General features: G+C 45.6%; 1 protein-coding gene across 15 annotated transcripts in view; it reads left to right on the forward strand.

The window, feature by feature from the left end:
- Nucleotides 1-20,739, forward strand: part of DTNB (dystrobrevin beta) — a 207,077-nt gene that overhangs the window by 116,332 nt on the left and 70,006 nt on the right. For 13 of the 15 annotated variants that reach the window (XM_048053413.2, XM_048053411.2, XM_066995259.1 and 10 more), the window contains 3 exons: nt 1,187-1,274; nt 17,348-17,433; nt 20,586-20,699. In XM_048053413.2, the coding sequence (XP_047909370.1) occupies nt 1,187-1,274; nt 17,348-17,433; nt 20,586-20,699 (288 nt within the window). Of the gene's footprint in view, nt 1-1,186; nt 1,275-17,347; nt 17,434-20,585; nt 20,700-20,739 lie in introns of those variants that run through there. The other 2 variants (XR_010830722.1, XM_066995268.1) reach the window with 2 other exon arrangements.

Genomic DNA, 20,739 nt, shown 5'->3' on the forward strand with positions numbered 1-20,739 from the left:
GGGAGACTGTGATGGAAATCTTTTGTGCAACAAAAAAAAAAAAGACAACAAGCAACTATCAAATAGTTCAGTCTGATGTTGTCTTAGGAAGCTGCTTTTCCTGTGGCTCTCCACTGGTGTTTTGTGGTGGCAAAGCCACTATGCCACAAAACTGCATTGCTAGTGGATCTTAACGCGGGCTGATTTCAGTTACTGCAGCTTGAAAGTTACCGTTTGTTCCGTGTGTGTATAGTTAAAAGGCAGTTATTTGTGAGTGCTAGCGACTAGGTCAGTGCTCCCGGCACTAACTGGAGTCCCAGTCTGATCACAGCCCGCACACGCAGACGGGATGATGCTCACGTTGGCTGTGAGGAAGGTCTGGGTGCTGCTGTCCACCTCCTGATCTCGGGGACCGGGCACCTCTTGTCTCGACCCCACTTGTCCTTTTTCAGTATTCGTGTCTGTTTCGTCTGTCACTTGATGGTGCTGTCACGGTTGCTGATGATCAGGGGAAATATTTTTAGCATCCCTTTCAGCACCATTTCCAAGACAGCTACAGGCTGTCTGCGCGGGGCGATGCAGGGCAGCTGCGGTTGTTTCATCCTCTGCTAGCTGAGGTGTGAAGGACCCAGTCTCAAATCACTGTGTTCTGCACGGTTGGGTTTTGTCAGGCTGACTTCCAAAGTGACGGTTGCGTTTTAGTTCATGTTGTTCAGTGACAGAGGATGTTCTGCTCGGGCCGGGCTGCATCCCTCCATTCCTCCTCCTGGTGACTGTTCTGCTTTGGCACTTGTCACCCCAGATCCCCCGAGGATGAAGCTTTGCTCCTTCATCATTCATATAGGCACCCTTTTCACCCAGAGTAAGCCAAAAGGGTTTTCAGAGGGCCTCCTCAGAGACAAACTGATTTTTTCCTAATTATATGTATTTATGAGTTGTTGAAAACTAATTATATTAGTTTGTTAATTATTAAAGATTAATTATTTTAGCCATTTAAAAGTAGAGTGTATGCGTCCTGGAGGAAATGCTGCGAGATGTAAGGTCTCGAGAGCAGCCCCCACTTTGGAAGGGGAATGAAAAAGGGAATGAGCCGGGTTACTTCCAGTACGACTCCTGTTTCGGGTAGCTGTGTCCCTGCAACACCAATGCCCCATTCCCCTGTTGCCCTGGCACGGGTGCTGACGGCTGTTGTGGCTTCTCCCCGCAGCGCCCTGGACAGCCCCGGCAGGCTGGACGAGGAGCACCGGCTGATTGCCAGATACGCCGCCCGGCTGGCTGCAGAGGCTGGGAATGCAGTAAGTAAATGAACCGGCTCCAGGTTTTATTATTCATCTATTTTTACTGCGTATGGAATGCGTGGAAGGTGTTTTTCAGAGTTTAATTAGTAGCTTAAAGTTAGTAGGCTCCCTGAAATTGTCATCTTTTCTTCATGCACCTGATGCCAAGAGCAGCACGCCTGCCTCGTTCTCTTCGCCTAGCCTAGCACAAAACTGCTTTCTCAAACGGCTGGGGAAGAGGAAATGACAGTACAAATGATGAGAAACGAGGTCAGGGGAGACGAGAGAATAAGCAGATCAGTCCTACTTAGTCTAGAGAAGAGATGAGTAAGTAGATACCCGAGGAAAACAAATCATGGAACAAATGTGATGGAATATATTTATTCCAGAGAGAAAGAGCCTGAAAGGCAGAAAGAGAGAGAGGTATTTTTATGGTTGCAGTCACTTACTATAGAATAAATTAGAACAAACACCCAACCAGCTTTAAATTGGTAAAAATAAATCCTGCTTTAACAGAAACTTGCCACAGAGCATCATGGCAATTAAGAGTTTATGGAAATTCAGTAGAATAGTTGCAGTCTAAATGGCAGGGCAATCTGTCTTTGTGTTGCTTTATCCTCACAAAAGCAGAGCAGTGATGACAGGGTTGTTCCTCCGTGTGTACGGAGCAGCAGTGGAGATCCCTCAAATTACAGCTGCCCTTTTCGTTGCCACAGCGTGTGCTGCGTAACACGTATTGCAACACCTGGCTGCTCTGCCTGCCTGCTGGAGGCGCGTGTCGTTAGCCCTGCTAGAACAGCTATGAGCAAAATGCAGCCAAGGCTCCCTCGCTGCTGCTCTAGGCAGTCGCTGTGGCAAAACATGCTGTTATCCGGATAGCATATCACATACAGGCTTCGCCTTCAACAGCCTCTGGCAGCAGGAATGACCTCGCTTAACTGCCTTACCGCTGTGGCAGGATTTATGTTTCCTGCCACCCATTAGTGTCACAAGAGGAGTATTTTAACATCAGCGTCTTCATTCATCTTTTCATTACATCTTGCTGTATAAATACTTTCAAGTCCTTTCCAGCAAGGTCAGCTCATGCCGTCTTGTAATTTTCTTCGGCGTGTGATCAGCCAGTGATCTGACTTCGTGGTACAGATGGGAACAGATATTTCTCTTTAATTAAAAAAGAATTGCACTTTTAGAATGTTTTTAGCTATCAATTCACAGTATCTCAATCAAAGAGTATATTTGCATTCCTGAAGTCATTCGTTTCACTAAAACTATGTTCATGTTGAATATTAAAGCAAGACAGTGTAAATTTTCTGTTTTAGATGAAAAAAGAGGATTTTACGTAGTCCTCACGTAAAACTATTGAGATAGTAAGTGCTGAATCAGTTTCGATCTGGCAGATGGTGGAAGAATTCTTACTCATGACTTGACTTTTTCCAGTAACAAAAACTAATGTGTCATAATATGGGTTCTGAAAGATCCTAATCGTTTAAAAAGCTGTAAATCACCTCAAATTGTTTGTGTGTACTTAGTAGTACTGAAAGAGGTCAAAAATGAAGCAACTTCTTTGGATGTAAAGGAAGCAGCATTTAGAGTTTATTAAGACTTTCAAACACCTTTGATAAACCACTGCTTTCTTTTCATCTAGGTAAGTTACCCTGTAGGGAGGCATCAGGAACAGAAATGTAGTAGAGAAAGAAGGACCTGAGAGTAACAGTAGTGTGCTTCCGTCGTGTCCAAAGCTCAATAGCACAGAACCTAAGGTTATTTACTAGATCCAGTGTTAATTCACAGTCAAAAAATAGCAGCCAAAATAGACATACTTTTCATATTCTGAAGGAATCAGAGTTTTAGGCACTCTTCCAAATGCATGGCATCTTCATGGCAGCTTCTAATTATTACTTGCCAACAGGAGATCACCCTTCCTTAGCCAGCCCTGGTGTGACTGGTGTCCAAGCTGGCCATCGCAGCTCAGGGAGGAACAACCTGCAGTCCTGGGACTGCATGCCACAGCTGCAGGGCTCGCTTGGGAGGGTTCATTGCTTGTGCGATGTGGAATATCGGGGATTTGCCAGCCACACACCTTTTTTTTAATTATTCTTATAATATCAAACAAAGAGAGGAGCAATTCAGAGGCTGGGAAATTCAAAAGCAAAAAAAATAGGGAATCATTTTTTCTGCCCATATGGAATTGAAATCTGGAAGACCAAATGACATCCCCTATATAACAGCCAGAGACCCAGTAAAAGAAAGATAATCATTGGGTATATGGCAGCCAGCTTTACAGGAACGATACAGCAGGACATGCAGGCAAGGGAATGATATTGTACATAAAGGACATACACAGTGTAACAATATAAAAGTATCACAGAAAAAGAGGAGAACTGCAGAATCCTTGTCAGTTGAAATTCCAAATTTTTAATAATAGAGAAGAAATACCGCCCCCCTGATTAGATGATGGTAGTGATCAAGAAATGTTAAGTGAGAAAAGACAAGCTGCAAAATTTGGGACAGGTAAGTAGCAGTGGGAGATTTCAGCTACCCACATAAAGACTAAGTCAATACCTTTTCAGAGGGGGATGCAAAAACTCATTTGAGTGCAATAAAGGATGTTTCCCTGAACACTAGTTTTACAGTCCACAAAAAGAATCCCTCCTGAATTTAGTCCTACATGGTGCACCAGTGTGAGTTCACGTGGGGTTAGCTGTGTTGGCTGATCTGTACTAGTAACCATCACACACTTAGATTTAACAGCAGGAGGGAGCTTGCCAAATAAATCCAGTATGCAGATATTCAGTTTCAAGAAAGGGAGCTATGTCAAAATGAAACAATAAGAAAAAATCCTAAAAGGATCATTCAAAAAAAAAACAGACTGTAAGCTGCCTGGAGACTGTTAAGAATGCTGTATTATAAGCCTAGGAAAGCCGTGTGTCAAAATTCAAAAAGAAAACAAAACCATACAAAAAACTGTTTTTATGGGTCAGTAAGAAAGCTAAGGAGGGTGTCCTAAGGAAAGGATGGCATTAAAGAAATGGAGAGCTTGCCTGAATGAAACGCACAAGAAAGCCCGTAAACATGTCTGGTTAAATGTTAACAGGAAATTCAGAGACGGAGAGAATAAAAAGAGCACTTCTCAAAGGATGCTGAAGTCTGTAGTAAAAAGATTTTCAATACCATCAAAAGTAGGATAATCAGTACAGAATCAGTAGGGCGCTCTGAAGACCAAGATGCTGAAGATTAGTCAGGAGAGAGAAGACCAAAGCAAAGATGCCCAATGGGTTGTTTGCACCAGTCTTTACTGCTGAAGGTAAACATATATTGTAGCACATGTAACATATTCTTTATGGCAGGTAAGTACAGCAGAGTAGTCAGGTGGCTTTGAACTAGCACAGCAACTATTAGAACAGGTAACACAGATGTCAGGACATCATTGTTTGGTACTAACTCAAGAGTCCTTGGCAGTCTGGAGGAATGAGCTGGCAACCATAAAATCATAGAATCATTTAGGTCGGAAAAGACCTCTAACATCATCAAGTCCAACCGCTAACCTAGCACTGCCAAGTCTTCACCTAAACCACATCCCTGAGCACCACATCTGCACGTCTTCTGAACAGCTTCATGCAGTTTAACAGAGCTACGTGCCAGTCCTGCACCCGGGACAGGGTAACCCCCTGCAGTGCTGCAGGCTGAGCGCCCTCGGGCTGGAAGCGGCTTTGCAGAAGAGGACCTGGAAGCACTGGTGGGCAAAAGGAGCCAGGAGTGTGCCCTTGCAGCACAGCAATCAAGCACGTGCAGGACATTATTGGCAAGAGTGCAGCCAGGACGGTAAGGGTCTCTGGCCAAGAATGACTTCTCCCCTCCATTCAGCACTGATGAGGCCACATCAGAACTACTGTGTCTGGTTCTGCGCTGCACAGTTTGAGATGTGGACATAGCGGAGCGCACCCAGAGGCCAGTAGGATGTTTAGTGGCTGTCCTACAAGATGTAGGAGGAGGTGCTGAGAGGGCTGGGTATGTTCAGCATGGAGAAGAGGAAGCAAAGGGGGATCTTACGGCTGGTTGCTGATAGCTGGTGAGCCAGACATAGCAGAGGTGCACAGTGAAAGGAAGAGAAGCAACAGGCCGTAGTTACAAGAAGGAAATTCCAACTATATATTGGGAAAACCATTTCACCATGATGATGGTCAAATACTGGAAGAGGTTGTCCAGAGAAGAAGTGGAATCTTTGTCCTTGGAGATAGTCAGAGCTCAGCTGGAAGAGGTCTCGAGCAATCTGCTGTGAATTGGCCCTACTCTGAGCAGTACAAGGACTGGAAACCTCCAGAGGTCCCTTCTCACCTATATTTTTCTATGAATCTAGACCTTAATGAAAGTAGAGGTTGAGAATGAACTGCCATAAGGGAGCCATAGACTATTTGGAGACTTTAAAACCAAGACAGACCAGTGTCTGTTGGGAATATCGGGGATATGCTGATGTGAACAAAATTATTTCTTGATGTCCTCTCCAGCCCTATTTCTCTGATATAATATGCTTTTTTTTTTTTTTTAACATGCTCTAACTGCTAGAAATTAAGAGGATTCCAGATGCAGAAGCTGTTCATACAACAGCCTAATGCAAAGTTGTTTATTCTTTTCTTTGAAGTGGTTGACAATGATCACTGCTGGAAATTGTACAGTGGACTTTGTGGTGATGGATCTGACTCAGTCCATCAGTTTCTGCATTTTCTCAAATTAGATAAAATGTTAAAGCTGCCTTCTGCAGGCTTGTTACTGTAATAAATGTCACTTGTAATATGAATACAAATACATTCTATTAACATTTTTAGAGGAAAAGCCTTTGCTTGAAGTCTTACTGGGCCAAAATAATTTTGAGCCGGATCTCAGAGTTAATTCTTGAAATCCAAGCCTGTTTCTTCTTAAAGAAGAAAAATGAATGGGGAGAGAGGAGAAGAAAGGAGAATGCATCATCTGTCACTCGATACATGTAATTTACTTAGTGGTGCAGCAGAGGCTCACGGCATGCAACCAGTGCAATTATACACTGGTAGACAGCAGTTTAGTCTGCGTTCACTCAGAAGAAGCTTTGACTGAGTTACTCCTGTTTTCTTCAAAACAGTCTTCAGAGGACAGAATCCTTTTTATTGAATTTAAGTTGCTCAGGGCTATGCTTGGCTTGCTAGTTTGGTCACAGCAGAGTGCTGTGGATTAAAATAAGTGTTGGCTGGCTACGCTAGACCGATTAGATGGAAGGCAAAAGAGAAAAGCAGAAGGTGACTAGATGAATAAAGTGAAGAAATTAAGAGAAAGAATACCAAACTTCATTTAAATCACTGCTTCTAAGAGCAGAACTGTTTGTCTCCCTCTGCTGATCTGCTCAGGTGGTCAGTCTGAGGTAAGAAAAAATTTGGTGTTTCTTGTTGAGCGCTATCTTTTTGACAAAGGCAGGAGACTGAAAATGACCTCTGGGGTCCCCAGCCCGCTCACCTTCTCTCTCTTACAAAATCCCTTCCACATACACATCAGGTCCCACCTCCATATTGCCATATGACTTGAATACAGTTAAACCTGCACGTAAGGTGATTTTTAAGAGAAGGGATAGTTAAGTATATTTTAGGGGAGGAGGAGTGGACCTGAGGGAACAACACGAAGCTGTGTCAGGGCAGATTCAGGTTGGATGTTAAGGAAAGGTTCTTCACCGAGCGGGTGGCCAGGCCCTGGAACCGGCTGCCCGGGGCAGTGGTCACAGCACCGAGCCTGCCGGAGTTCAAGGCGTTTGGACAACGCTCTCAGGTGCTTGGTGTGATTTCTGGGGAACCTGTGTGGAGCCAGGAGCTGGACTCGATGGTCCTTGTGAGTCCCTTCCAACTCGGGATATTCTGTGATCGTATGATTTGGTGAGTCTAAGTGCACATATATACAGCCATTTGTACAAGGCAACCCTAGGCCCTCTGTCGTTGGTGTCCTACACTACCTCCCTCTCGTCAAGCCAAAGCCTCCTTCGTCTCCTCTCCCACCTCCTGCCACCTGCTCTGCCTCCGCTCTTGTTCACCCATTTCTCTGTTAGCACACTCCCAGGTCCTCCTGGGGTTCTGCTGCTGTACCTGGGCAGGCTGATTCCTACAAGCGGAGGTCGGTGTCTGGGCCATGAGCCGAAGTGCCTGCTGCTCCCCACGGACTGATGGCGAGAGCCCCGCCGCAGCCAGCGGCGCCCCGTGGCACTCGGCAGGAGCAGGGGGACACAGGGACACCGCGCTCCTGGCAGGGCTCTGCTGACCTGTGCAGCCGTGCTAAGAAAAGCATGAGCACCTAATAAATATGAGAAAATACTCAATTATGGGTGAGTGGGTAATTAGGTTGAGTTATGTGGATGAGTTACGATAATTAGGTTCTTGCGCATATTGCTCTTTTTTGAAAACAGTATGTGATTGCTCTTCTTCCCTCAGCATGAAGCAATACTAAAAGCCTATCATCATCTCATCTCATCTCATTAAATCTACTGTACCTACAACCTAAATAATATTTGTAATATTCTCTTCATCTAATTTTTCTTCTTTTAGGCATTAGGTAATATTTCATACATGTTTTTTAAATAAAGAAAGAACAAGTAAATCAGATTTTCTGTTGTACATCTTTCCAGGATAAATCCACAGCCTCATTCCTGGATCTTCTTTTCTTCTGGATACAGTAGTTATATGAACCATTTTTGTTATTTGTTTCTATTTCTGTCTTGATCACAAAGAACACTGTGACACCACAGTGATGGGCAGGTAAAATACTGGTGCAGGCTTTCCATGACACGGTGTAGTCCTTGCACCAAGGAACTGGGAAGCCGATGCCCACAGGAAGCAAGCTTTAGAGGTTTTTGACAGTTTCTTCCAAATTCAGGTGATGGAGGAGCGCAGTTGCCAAACTGGCTTCTGGGGGCTTGATTAAAAAGTCTCATTAAATCCTCTGCTTTCACCCAAAAAGGTGTACTGTAGCTGAGGTCTGAAGGCTCCTTGTGGCGAATACCAGTCCAGCTGGAAAGTCCAGCATGGTGCTCAAGTTTAATGCCCTATTCACAGGAAAACTGAAGTACAGTGCTAGCAGGTTGTACTGTTCCTATGTGATATTAAGGATTTTAAGTAGATTTTACGATCATCTTAGGAATTTTACTGCTGGGAGAGGATGGGGCTTGCCATTTCGATGATCCTCAGAACTTGTAAGAGTTCAGTATTCATGCTGAGCACCAGGACAGCAGAAAATGATGGTGATCACACTTTCAGTCATGTTGGAGAGTTTGCTTAGCTGTGAAACTTTTTTTTTCTTTTCTTTTTTTTTTCCTTTTTTCCTTATAAGATGTTAGTCTCCAGCTCAAAAAGCTGTGGCTTTGGTCTTGCTGCTCTGTGGTATAGGACTGGAGACCTGTGTTACAATTCACTGTATCAAAAAGTCTTTTTTCTTTTCACACTCTGCCATACTTCAGAATGCTTTTACTCTGAATAAACTTTGTAGATTGTTTCTGCACGGATCTATAACATTTTGGGGTTTGGTTATGCTGTATTAGTGCCTCAGGAACCCATGTTAGAAAACTGTGGGCTGTGTCCAAGAGGGCCAAGAAAAGATCTCCACGTTGCGTCTATGCCATAACAGGATTATTCTCTTTCTGAGATGCTTACTCCTCACGGAGAAGGAAAGCTACATGGGACAAAATATCTAAACTGTTCATTTTCTTATACAAATGTTAAAAGTAGGGATTGGGGGTTTGTTGTAGTAACTTTGAAGGCCTTACATCTCACACTGGTGCAATGACATTGAGTGTAGAAAGGGGATATGTCCCTGGTGCTCAGTGCTGCTGGCCAGGTAGGGAGCTGAAACCGCTAGGCTTTTTAAAGAGAGGAATTGCAGCAATAAATCTTGAAAGACACAAGTCATTCATACCTGCCCAGCGAGATGGAGTGCAAATGTAAGAGTGCTGACTAGTAAGTGAATGTTTTGGATTGTTTGTTTTTATTTTTTATTTTTATTTTTCAGTGCAGAGGATTTAAGAACCACACATGATTTCACAGAGAGGACAGGTACCTTTCATCTAGGTAGTTATTAGGAACATGCAAATGCTCTAATAAATACTTTCTGGATTTACAAGAATAGCATTTGCTATTGCAATCCTGTACCATGTACCCAAGACACTACTGAAAGCTCTGACAGTAAGAATTTGTTGATAATAAAATGCTGGGCAGCAATGAGAGCAGTGACTATAGGCAGGTTTCCTTCCCTGTGTTCTGGAGGAATTTATTCGCTGAAGAAATACAGGCTGTCCAGCATGAAACCCGGGTTGGTATTTGCACATTTGAATGATATCTCATACTTTCTATTGTCATACATAATGTTATCTCCTAATAGTAGTATTCAGAACATGCATTTGAAATATTTGCAAGCGCGAGGTGTGATGCACTGCTCATATATGAACTTAACTGGAAACCCTTAGGCCAGTAACAGGTCCCACACGGCGTCCACCAGCACCTCGGCCACTTTTCAGAATCATTCTACCCTGAAAAATACTTCCCTCACCCATGAAACCCGCTGTTTTCAGAAGAGCGGTGACTTCCAGAGATAGCTGCAAAAGTTCGTTAAGCCCTTCACTCTGTAAAGTAACCTGCAGTCACCTAGGCTTGAGAAAAGTAGCGACAAACTGTCAGGTCTCCATGTCCCTGGTAAATTCTTTCATTGCGACGCTGCATTTTTCCTTATGGGCCGCAGGAAGCTACTTGCCTGTCACAGAGAAAATAGTGGCATTTCCTGGGTAGGTGTAAAACAATCCGGGGGATTACCGATCAGCAGTGACTCAAGGAATGATTGAGACTGCTGATTCTGTGAGCAAAGTGACTGACAGGAGGTTCTCAGTTACTTAAATGACTTCCCATCTGTGAGAGAAGGTGAATACACGTGCCCAGCATGCTGTGTTTGGATCTCAGGTGTGTTCGTGGGTAGAATGGCAGATATTGCACGGGTACTGCAAAGTTTGTCTGCTTTAAGACTACCAGGCTCTAGGCAGCTAGAGAAAAAAAATGAAATAAATGCAGTTCTTGAGCTACTAGGAAAGTCACCCAAAATTGCAACCTAAACACAAAGGCTTCTTCCCATCATAGAAAGAACTGAAAAAAAAAAAAGTTTGTGGTTAAAAGCAGTTCTTTGTTACTGCCAATGTGATGGTCAAATATTTTATTAGTTTCTGTGAAATAATGTGGTTTTCCTCACAGGTCTTCAGAGGTTTATAAATCAGTCTGAAAGGAGACCCGTAACCAGAATTATAACAGAGAAAAAAGGAAGACTGAAAGAGAAAACCTAATCAAAGGGCTGGAGAGGTGGTGGGAGCAGAAAGGTGCCTGGGAGTCAGATTTTCTGGCTTTAAAGGAGAAAGTTAAAAAATGACTTGAATCAAAACAGAAGAGAGTGGAAGTTGTTTATTCAAACAACTGTAATATATCTATCTTTGAGCAACCTGCTCTAGTGGGAGGTGTCCCTGCCTATGAGGGGGGGTTGGAATTAGATGATCTTTAAGGCCCCTTCCAACCCAAACCATTCTACGATCTAGGCTGATGATTCTAGATTCACAAGGTTGAAAATAGAGAACTCTAATACCTTTAGATTTGATAGAAATATGAGGTATAGGACATTCTGAGGGTATCTTAGAAGAAAGATGACTTTAGTTTTTTAAGATAGGATTATTATTTATCATATGTTCTCAGACATTCCTGTTTACAATACTGCAGGAAAAAATACTCAGAAAAAAGTTGCAGCTATGGAAGCAGCAGTTGATGCGTTTCCAAACTGGATTTAAATAGAGAGAACAAAGCTACCTAGCTTTGTTTATCGATTAAAGGAAGTTTTTCTCTTGCATCCTTTGTAAGAGAACAGTGACCTGTGAGGAATCTGTAGAGGGTGGAAATGGCAAAACAAACAGCCTTGCTCTGAAGTGTGAAAATTAAAGCTGAACATGGCTTTTTAAAATCCGATCGTACCCCTTATCTCTATGCAAGTAATAGTTTGATGCTATAGATGTAGATGCTTTACCTGCAGTCAGCACTCGCATCGATAAAAGCTGGAGCGCCCCGTTGGGTCGGTGGCTGCTGCGTTTGAGTGACGGCGGGCTAGCTGCAGGCATTGCCTACTGTGGGCCAGTTCAGCTTTGCATGAGCCTTCTTGGGCAGACGCTTAGCCAAGTAATTTAAAAAAACAAAAACAAATAGTGGATGGAGTCCACTCCAGATGGAGTCCATTGAGGCAATTTGTTCCAATCTGTAAGTTCATCTACCGATAAAAAGATTTTCCTGAATCTTAACATAATTATTCCTTGCTTGGTTTGAGCCCACTAAGCATTCTCCTACCTCAGGGGACATGAAGAATAATATATCACTTTCCTCTTTGCAATAAGCATTGTATATTTAAAATTTCTTATGTTGTCTCCTCTCCTTCTTTTACTCTCTTCAGTCTTTCAGACTTTCCTCATTGTCATTATTTATAGACCTCTGGTCATTCTTGTTCACCCTGTTTGCTCCAGTTAACTCTTAGCTTTTTTTGAATTACACTCAGGCTGGAAACAGTAGCTCACCTGGGTTAGAGAACAGGGGTAAGTCATGCATTATAGCACACAGCACCACCTGTTTCGAACAACCCATTCCAGGACTCTGCAAAAGCACGATGTTACTGACCACGTTTGGTTTGCAAACCACTCTGATTTGCAGATCCTTTTTTGCAGAACTGCTGCCTTTATGCAGGTGTTTATACAATTGACAGGTTAAAAGTAAATATGAGAGTTTGCGCTTGTCTTGATAGAATGCAACCTATTTCTTCAAACCATTTCTAGAAGTTCTCATGTGATTTTATATTTTAATTGTGTCCTCTGAAGTCCTATGAGCTTGTCACAGTGTGATACAGTCTGCAAATGTGAAGCAAATACTTTATTCCATCTTCTATGATATTAATGAAAATATTTAATGTTACCAGATCTAAGAGAAAAGCTGTAAAACCCATAAGGGGATGTCAGAAGCATGGCTGAAGTGAAAGTGTATCATTAATAGTTTTTCTCCTATACGCAGGATTATATTTTTTCTATGGAAGGCGAGTAGTTTGCTGTAACATGATTTCTTCTTAAAACTCTATGTAGACTGTTACTTAGCCTATCTTCTAAGTACTTCCAAGCAGTTCTATTATGTGTTTTCTCTCCAGGAACTAAGGTTAAGCCGAGTGGTCTGTAGTTGTTAGTTCCTTCGTACATTGTTTGCAGATGTGAGCTTTATGGATACCCTGTTCTGGCCTCCGGAGCGTCGCCTTAAGAAACGTAGTGCTTTTGGAGGCGAACATGAAAGCTCTGAGGTTGCTTTGGGTTTATGTAAGTACGAAAAACTAAGTGCCCTGATGAATTTCTTCACACCCCAGCTACTTGAAATATCTAAGTTGTCTGCCATCAGTTTTTTAAACAGAGTTTTTATTCCAAGATTGTAAGTTACGTGTCCTGGACAGTTAAAGTTTTTTAATATTAGACCATCATGTTGTTTTTTTTTTTTTGTTGTCATTGTTGTTTTATATAAAGCCTAACCCAGAGAGCACAAATAGAAATCCCAGGGGTGCTCTCAGGCACGAGGCTGCACCTTGCACTCCTGCTGGCAGGAAGGATGGAGCGTGCGGCCTCCCAGGATGCCTGTTCATTAAGGAGGCTGGCACCGGGGCTGTGTCTTATTACCCAGTCAAGGTCAGATATATTTAGAATTGTCAGACATTTTCTGGACAGGCGTGCTAGCAATTAGACTTGTGCCTCTGTTGTTTTTTCTAACAGGCTCAGTGCTGTCCGTGGCGCCCTGATACTCTTACTTTCTGGGTATGCAAGAATTTAGACTCTTCTTCTCCTGACTCCACAATGTAGCACAGATTAGGTGAGAGAGAAGTGCGATTTCTCAAGACCGGAGCACTCCTCAGCGTACAATAGACACTCAGGCTTTGTGTATAGCATACTTATCAAACACTTCTAGTGCCCGCATCTATAATACTGCGCTCTCTCACCCGCCCGAACAGTGCAGCTGCTACAAACCACCTGTTGCAGATGGTTCTCAGCTTAAGGTAAATCCCAAACCATGCTGAGAATTTCTCAGAGAGATAGCTAGGCTGGGCTAAAAATATGTCAGGGGCCATACTAAATATCTGCTAATGTGGGTGATCAAGTTCCAGTGCCTCTGCCTGGTGCTTTTTAAGTCACCAGCATAGGCATCCCCTTTGCAAATGTTCAGGCTGAGCATCAGATGCCATTCGAGAGCTTGGGAGGTTTAGATGTTGGTGAACAATTGGCAGCCTGATTTTTTTTTTCTGGGTTTCTTTAGCCTTGAGAAGACTCATATGAGGCTTATTATCTATTTCTGCATGATGGTGGCAACTCAGCTGACGGAGCCAGACTTTTTTCAGTGGTGCCCTCTGAAGGGCAATGGACGTGAGCTCAATTCCATTTAAACAGAAGAAAAAGCTTCCAAATGGCAAGGGTGCTCAAACACTGCAATAGGTTGCCCCTACAGGTTGTGGAGTCTCCTCCCCTGGATATATTCAAACACAGCTGGACGATGTACGCTTACTGTGTTCAGCTCTGGGGTCCCCAGCACAAGGACACAGAACGAGTCCAGAGGAGGCCACAGAGATGATCCAGGGGCTGGAGCACCTCTCCTACAGACAGGCTGAGGGAGTTGGGGTTGTTCAGCCTGGAGAAGAGAAGGCTCTGGGGAGACCTTACAACGGCCTGCCAGTACCTAAAGGGGGCTGCAGGAGAGCTGGGGAGGGACTCTGTCAGGGAGTGGGGAGATGGAACAAGGGGTAATGACTTTAAACTAATTAGGGTAGGTTTAGATTAGGTGTAAGGAAGAAATCATTTACTATGAAGGTGGTGAGGCGCGGTCACTGATTGCCCAGAGAAGCTGTGGGTGCCCCATCCCTGGCGGTGCCCAAGGCCAGGCTGGATGGGGCTGGGGGCAGCCTGGGCTGGGGGGAGGTGAATGGTTTGGGTTGGAACTGGATGATCTTTAAGGTCCCTTCCAACCCCAGCCATTCTGTGATTCTGTCATTCTGTGATGTCCTGAGTACCACGCTCTACTTGACTCCGCTTTGAGTAGGGGTGTTATATTAGACATTTTAAAAGGTCTTTTCAAACCCCAGCAATTCAGTGACTTGGAGTTACGTTTAAAACTTAACTGGACTCTTCGAAGCAATAGAACAAATAAGAAAATACTGAATTGTCATACGAAATACACACTGCACAGTTTCCAAATGACCTCTCGGCTTGTGACATTTGAGCGAGCAGCATGTGGGATGTGCCTCCTCTCAGAGACCACGCAGGTGAAATGGGACAGTGGTAATACGGGCTCAGGTTCCTCTGCAGTCTTGTCTTTGCTCCTGAGGGCTTGAGTACTTTAGGTCATGAGGGTGATTTCAGGCTTTGGACAGGGTTTCTGAAGAAAGGGATTAAAGAGAAGGCTGTTTTCATAGGCACAGTCCTCCTTCGTGGCAGAACAAAGGTTCCTGTGCCTCAGATGGAGCCCCAGGAGCCCCAGAGGAGGCTGCAGGTGAAGCACATCGCCTGCGCTTGTCCTCCTAGCTGCTGGCAGCGGGACACGGGGACACGACGGGACCTCAGCTCTGTGACTCACCGTTCTGGGGGAACCAGCCGGTCACAGCAGGCGTCATCAGCACAGGACAGAGGTTTCACAGAGAGGTCACCTCAGGAAGGACAGCGTGGTGGCAGTGCTGCTGCCTACGCTGCGCTGGAGGCCCCAGCACCGCCTGAACATCGTGGCCCTGTTCTGGCTCCTCTGCCCCCCGGCCCGGTCTGGGAGCAGCGTGCACCCTGCGCCTGCCACTGCCGGGGGAGAGGGCCCTTTCTGACCTTGCCACCAAGGACGGTGCTTCTGCACTGAGGTTTCTCTGGTACTTACGTTTTATTTTCTCACACTGTTCATTTTAACTCTCAAGCTGGTTTGGTTCTTCTTGCCTGGGCCCTGCCTTACCAAGCAGCTTTCACACTGACAATTTCCACGTCATTAGGAAACTCCTGAATTAGCCATCAGATCGCTCAGGAAAGCGCAGAGACCAGCTTGTAGTCGTGTCACTCGAGCAAGGCTCACTTACCACATACAGACCTCCCCACCACCTGAGTGTCGCGTCGCCCAAGGAGAGAGCTGCTACCGTGCTTCAGCCGAAGTGCGGTCAGGGTTGTGTCCAGGTACCCGCGGCGAAACAGCTCAAAGCGTAGCGGTGTCTGCCCCCTCTGTCCCGGTGCTGCTACTGTCCACCTTGTGGAAGCAGCAGTAGATGCCGAGCTCTTCATCCATCTGCTGTATTTCTACCAAATACTTTCCGGAAGTGGTTGTGAAAGTGTTTTCTCAAACCAGGAACCCAACCTGAGGTCTTTCTGAAAATGTTGTGGTGAAAATCTCTGAAATCTTGAGATCAAATGAGAATGAAAAGGCAAAAACAGAGCGCCGAAACTCGGAGCTCTTGACAAAGCCCCGGAGATGTGCCGCTCGGCACAGCTGCTGCGTAGTGCCTTGGTACCTGCCGTCGTCCTGGCACCAGCGGTGCGGTGACTACCAGGCGCCCTTTGCCCACTTCTGGGCTGTTCTGCCACATCCGAGGCGTCCTTGTGGTAATGTCGTCAACGTGACGAGCTCAGAGTTGAACTGCGAGGTCCTTCTCCTCGCTCCGGTCCCAGCGCACAGCCACTGCGGGATGGTTGGCGGCGCTCACAGCATCTCCTCCATTAGCACACTTCTGGGGATACTGACACCCCATTTCCCAAAGACGTGGCAAGAAGCATGGCACCATGGCCGTAGTCATCTGCACTGCCAAAATGAGTGCACCCTATCTATGCTGGAGCCAAAGACAGCCAGAGTAAGGAAATCAGAGGCAGTAATGACCCGGTGCCAAAAGCAGACCCTATGTACCGCCTTGTTCCTCAGCCAAGGAGACGTGTCCCCAGTGAAAGATGTCTCCCCAGCTCCAAGTTCTCCCAAGGAGAACTTCTTGTGTCTGATGGCCAGGATGGTTTTGAGTTGCATGGGATCTCCTAAGCAGCATCTTAGGATTCCGCTGGCGAAATGCACTGAACCAGGACAAGACCCTATAATTCTCTTTCCATTCTTAGTCCTTGTAACCGGCTTCTTCATCCTGCAGCCCAGCTGCTAACAGGTTCTCCCACAAAGTACAAATCCTTGTTTAATTGCGCAGTGCTTTTCTCAGTGGTGGTGATGGCTGCTGGTGAAAAGTGTGCCAAACACAAAGAGGCAGTGAACCTCGATTCACATTTAGTTAGCGCTGAATCCACAAAAGCTAACAGCACTGAAAGACTTCATTTAACCCCAGCGTCACTGCTGAGTTGATGAATTGGAAGAAGGGGAGAAATTGGACCTAGAGAAAGCACGAGAAATTGGTATCAGCTTGCTGCAGAAGCTGTTTGAAGACCTTGCTGTAAAGATATTTCTGTCAAAATATTTCTAAGCATTAATGACACTACATTGTGCCAGTGTATTATAAGAAGAAAATGGAGAACAGGAGTTAGTCACGCCGTCAGCAGTGTGTTCTGATGTTTGGCAGTGGTATGGGTACCATGACCCTGGCTGTAAGTTATTCTAACTTTTCTTCATTCACTGACATAATGGAAGGTCAGTGTTTCACTAAAAGACTTTATGATAAAAGGTGTAACTGCATCTCTTCCCAGGGAAGCCTGTCTGTGCTTTAAGAACAGGTAGGTATGCTGCATTTTTTTCTGAAGGTCTTTTAAAAAATGACAAATAAAATTCCTCAGACTGATGGTGTTAACAGATGATTCATAGCGTAGGCAGAGGTACCCATAGCCAGAGTCCTATGATTTCATGAGTCCTAAAGCAGTATTTCTGAGACACCGTGATCAGATGTACCCCAGTAGTCCATCTCAGCACAGCTTTTTTAATAGCTTTGCAATCTGGGCTGTTAGTATTGTACTGTGGCAGTCAGAAAACATGGGACTGGATCCAAACAGTGTCATATGTGGTTAACAGGTAATGAATACTGTGTTTAATTTTTCTCTGTTCTCCATCCACCAGCCTCGCCCACCAACAGACCTGGGTTTCAACTTTGATGCCAATAAACAACAAAGACAGCTGATAGCAGAGCTGGAAAACAAAAACAGGTAAAAACCAAGCTTTGATCAGTATTGTTTAAGGAGCAACATTTGAGGAGAGAAAAGCCTTTAATCCTATGCTTTGTTGTTTTTAACTGTTTGTGTTATATCAACCAGATTGTTTTCCTAGATCTTTTGTTGAAAGGTGTAGCTCCCTCATTAACCAATTAGCACCATGCTGATGCAGCTGCAGTGCTATTATTCCTCAGGGAGTAGGTTGATCTTTTTAACTGATCTTCTTAAAATCACCTTAACCAATACTGAGTATCAGTATTGCTGTCCTCAAACCCAGCAAACATCACAGCTGGGTAAACCATTCAGGTGGCAGCAGGAAAATAAATCAGCTACGTTGTAGAGCAGGCAGGTTGAAAGGTTGGGGTGGATAAACATAACTTGGGAAAAATAGGGATTTTTTCCTTTTGCTTGAAGACAAAAGTCTGAGGAAATTAGGAGGCCTGAAAAAAATAGGAGATGGACTGTAGGAGCTGGTTTCCTTCTCTTGTTCCAGAGGGGCTGTTAAGAGATAACTGTTTCTGTTGTAATACTGCATTTGCACTTACCTGCTTCTTCACCACCCACATGTCAAGTTCATTTCTCTGCCTAAGAGAAAGTAAGGGAGTGCTGTTCTAAAAAGCAAGCTGTTGAGCAGTTGCAAAAGCAACACGCTGTATTGCCCAGCCAGCCAGTAGGTCGCCTTGGGGTCCTGGTGCTGTGCTGGCCTCACAGCTATACCCGGGTCTCCCTGTTCTGGGTGCAGGGGCTTGCATCACCCCTTGGGCCTTGAGAATTGCCAAGGCAGACTCAGCAGACCAGGTAAATATATTTAGTAAGGTTCATTTGGAGGAGTCCCAGTTCCTGGAGAGTTTGTGTACCTTGATCCTTGCACCATGTAAGTGTCATAGTTTTAGTACGCTACCAAGAGAGCCTGCAGGTATTTGAAATTATTCATTAAGATCACAGATAAGGGAGATCTAAATCAGTGCTGTTATGAAACCTCATAAGGAGAGCAGCTTAAAGAAAGAGCAAGGGGGAGAGATTTAGAGATTGTGATCTTCATTCTCAGATCAGAAGGATTTTATTTCTCTGTTAATAAATGAGTCCTGAGCCGCAAGGGATGCATCTCCTACCCATAGCAGCAGCAGCTGGGAGCACGTGCAGTGCTGCGGCTGCTAGCTGCTTGCCTTCCCTTTGTGAGGCCTCGGGGCAGCTCGTCTTTGTTACTGTGAGCTGACACGGCCAGGAGCTGGTGCTTGGCTTACTCCTGCTGCCTGCCAGGAGCCTCGCGAGGGTGAGTGGGAGGCCAACCAGCAGCAGCCCTGCTGCCGGTGCCGCTCCTTCAGAGCCCTTCTGATGGAATATGTGCGAGAGCGGGCTATGCTGAAAATGGAGCTTCCTCTCAGAGCGCTCCCTTAGCCCATTCCACACAAAAGGTTTTTGAAGAGACCTTGCCAGCATATGGCGTGCGAGCGATTTCATGCTTCTTATTACTTAAGTAATAAACTTCCCGTGTGTATTGGCCGAGCCGCTTTCCATCATTTATCGGCAGTCCTGGCTATCGGGGGAGGTCCCGGTTGACTGGCGGCTAGCCAATGTGATGCCCATCTATAAGAAGGGCCGGAGGGCAGACCCGGGGAACTATAGGCCTGTCAGTTTGACCTCAGTGCCAGGAAAGCTCATGGAGCAGATTATCTTGAGGGTCATCACGCGGCACTTGCAGGGCAAGCAGGCGATCAGGCCCAGTCAGCATGGGTTTATGAAAGGCAGGTCCTGCCTGACGAACCTGATCTCCTTCTATGACCAAGTGACGCGCTTGGTGGATGAGGGAAAGGCTGTGGACGTGGTCTACCTTGACCTCAGTAAGGCTTTTGACACCGTTCCCCACAACATTCTCCTCGAGAAACTGGCTGCTCGGGGCTTGGACTGGCGTACGCTTCGCTGGGTTAGAAACTGGCTGGATAGCCGGGCCCAGAGAGTTGTGGTGAATGGAGTCAAATCTGGTTGGAGGCCGGTCACTAGTGGAGTCCCCCAGGGCTCGGTACTGGGGCCGGTCCTCTTTAATATCTTTATTGATGATCTGGATGAGGGCGTCCAGTGCACCCTCAGTAAGTTTGCAGATGACACCAAGCTAAGTGCGTGTGTTGATCTGCTCGAGGGCAGGAAGGCTCTGCAGGAGGATCTGGATAGGCTGGAGCGATGGGCTGAGGTCAACTGTATGAAGTTCAGCAAGGCCAAGTGCCGGGTCCTGCACCTGGGGCGTAACAACCCCAAGCAGAGCTACAGGCTGGGAGATGAGTGGCTGGAAAGCTGCCTGGCAGAGAGGGACCTGGGAGTATTGGTTGATAGTCGGCTGAATATGAGCCAGCAGTGTGCCCAGGTGGCCAAGAAGGCCAACGGCATCCTGGCCTGTATAAGAAGCAGTGTGGCCAGCAGGTCGAGGGAAGTGATTGTGCCCCTGTACTCGGCTCTGGTGAGGCCGCACCTCGAGTACTGTGTTCAGTTTTGGGCCCCTCGCTACAGGAAGGACATGGAGGTGCTCGAGCGAGTCCAGAGAAGGGCGACCAAGCTGGTGAGGGGTCTGGAGAACAAGTCTTACGAGGAGCGGCTGAGGGAGTTGGGATTGTTTAGCCTGGAGAAGAGGAGGCTCAGGGGCGACCTTATCGCTCTCTACAGTTACCTTAAAGGAGGCTGTAGAGAGGTGGGGGTTGGTCTATTCTCCCACGTGCCTAGTGACAGGACGAGGGGGAATGGGCTAAAGTTGTGCCAGGGGAGTTTTAGGTTGGATGTTAGGAAGTACTTCTTTACCGAAAGGGTTGTTAGGCATTGGAATGGGCTGCCCAGGGAGGTGGTGGAGTCACCATCCCTGGAGGTCTTTAAAAGACGTTTAGATGTAGAGCTTAGGGATATGGTTTAGTGGAGTACTTAGTGTTAGGTCGGAGGTTGGACTCGATGATCTTGAGGTCTCTTCCAACCTAGAGAAATCTGTGAATCTGTATTACAGCAATTCATAGGACTGCGCTAACTTACCTGTCTCGGATTTGAGTCTGTGCCAGTCATACATGAAGACTGACAGAAAGAGTGCTTGAAGGGTTATAACAGTATTTTAAGAGCAGTACAAAGGCTGACCCTATTCCTCTTTAATCTTCCCTCTGTCACTGATACAGAGAGATACTCCAAGAAATTCAGCGTCTGAGACTGGAGCATGAACAAGCCTCGCAGCCCACACCCGAGAAAGCCCAGCAGAACCCAACTTTACTGGCTGAACTCAGGCTTCTACGGTAAAAGAAATACCTAAAAGCTTGTGTGCATTTGATACCG

Source organism: Anser cygnoides, chromosome 3 (genome assembly GCF_040182565.1).
Source record: "Anser cygnoides isolate HZ-2024a breed goose chromosome 3, Taihu_goose_T2T_genome, whole genome shotgun sequence".
Classification (NCBI taxonomy): Eukaryota; Metazoa; Chordata; class Aves; order Anseriformes; family Anatidae; genus Anser; species Anser cygnoides.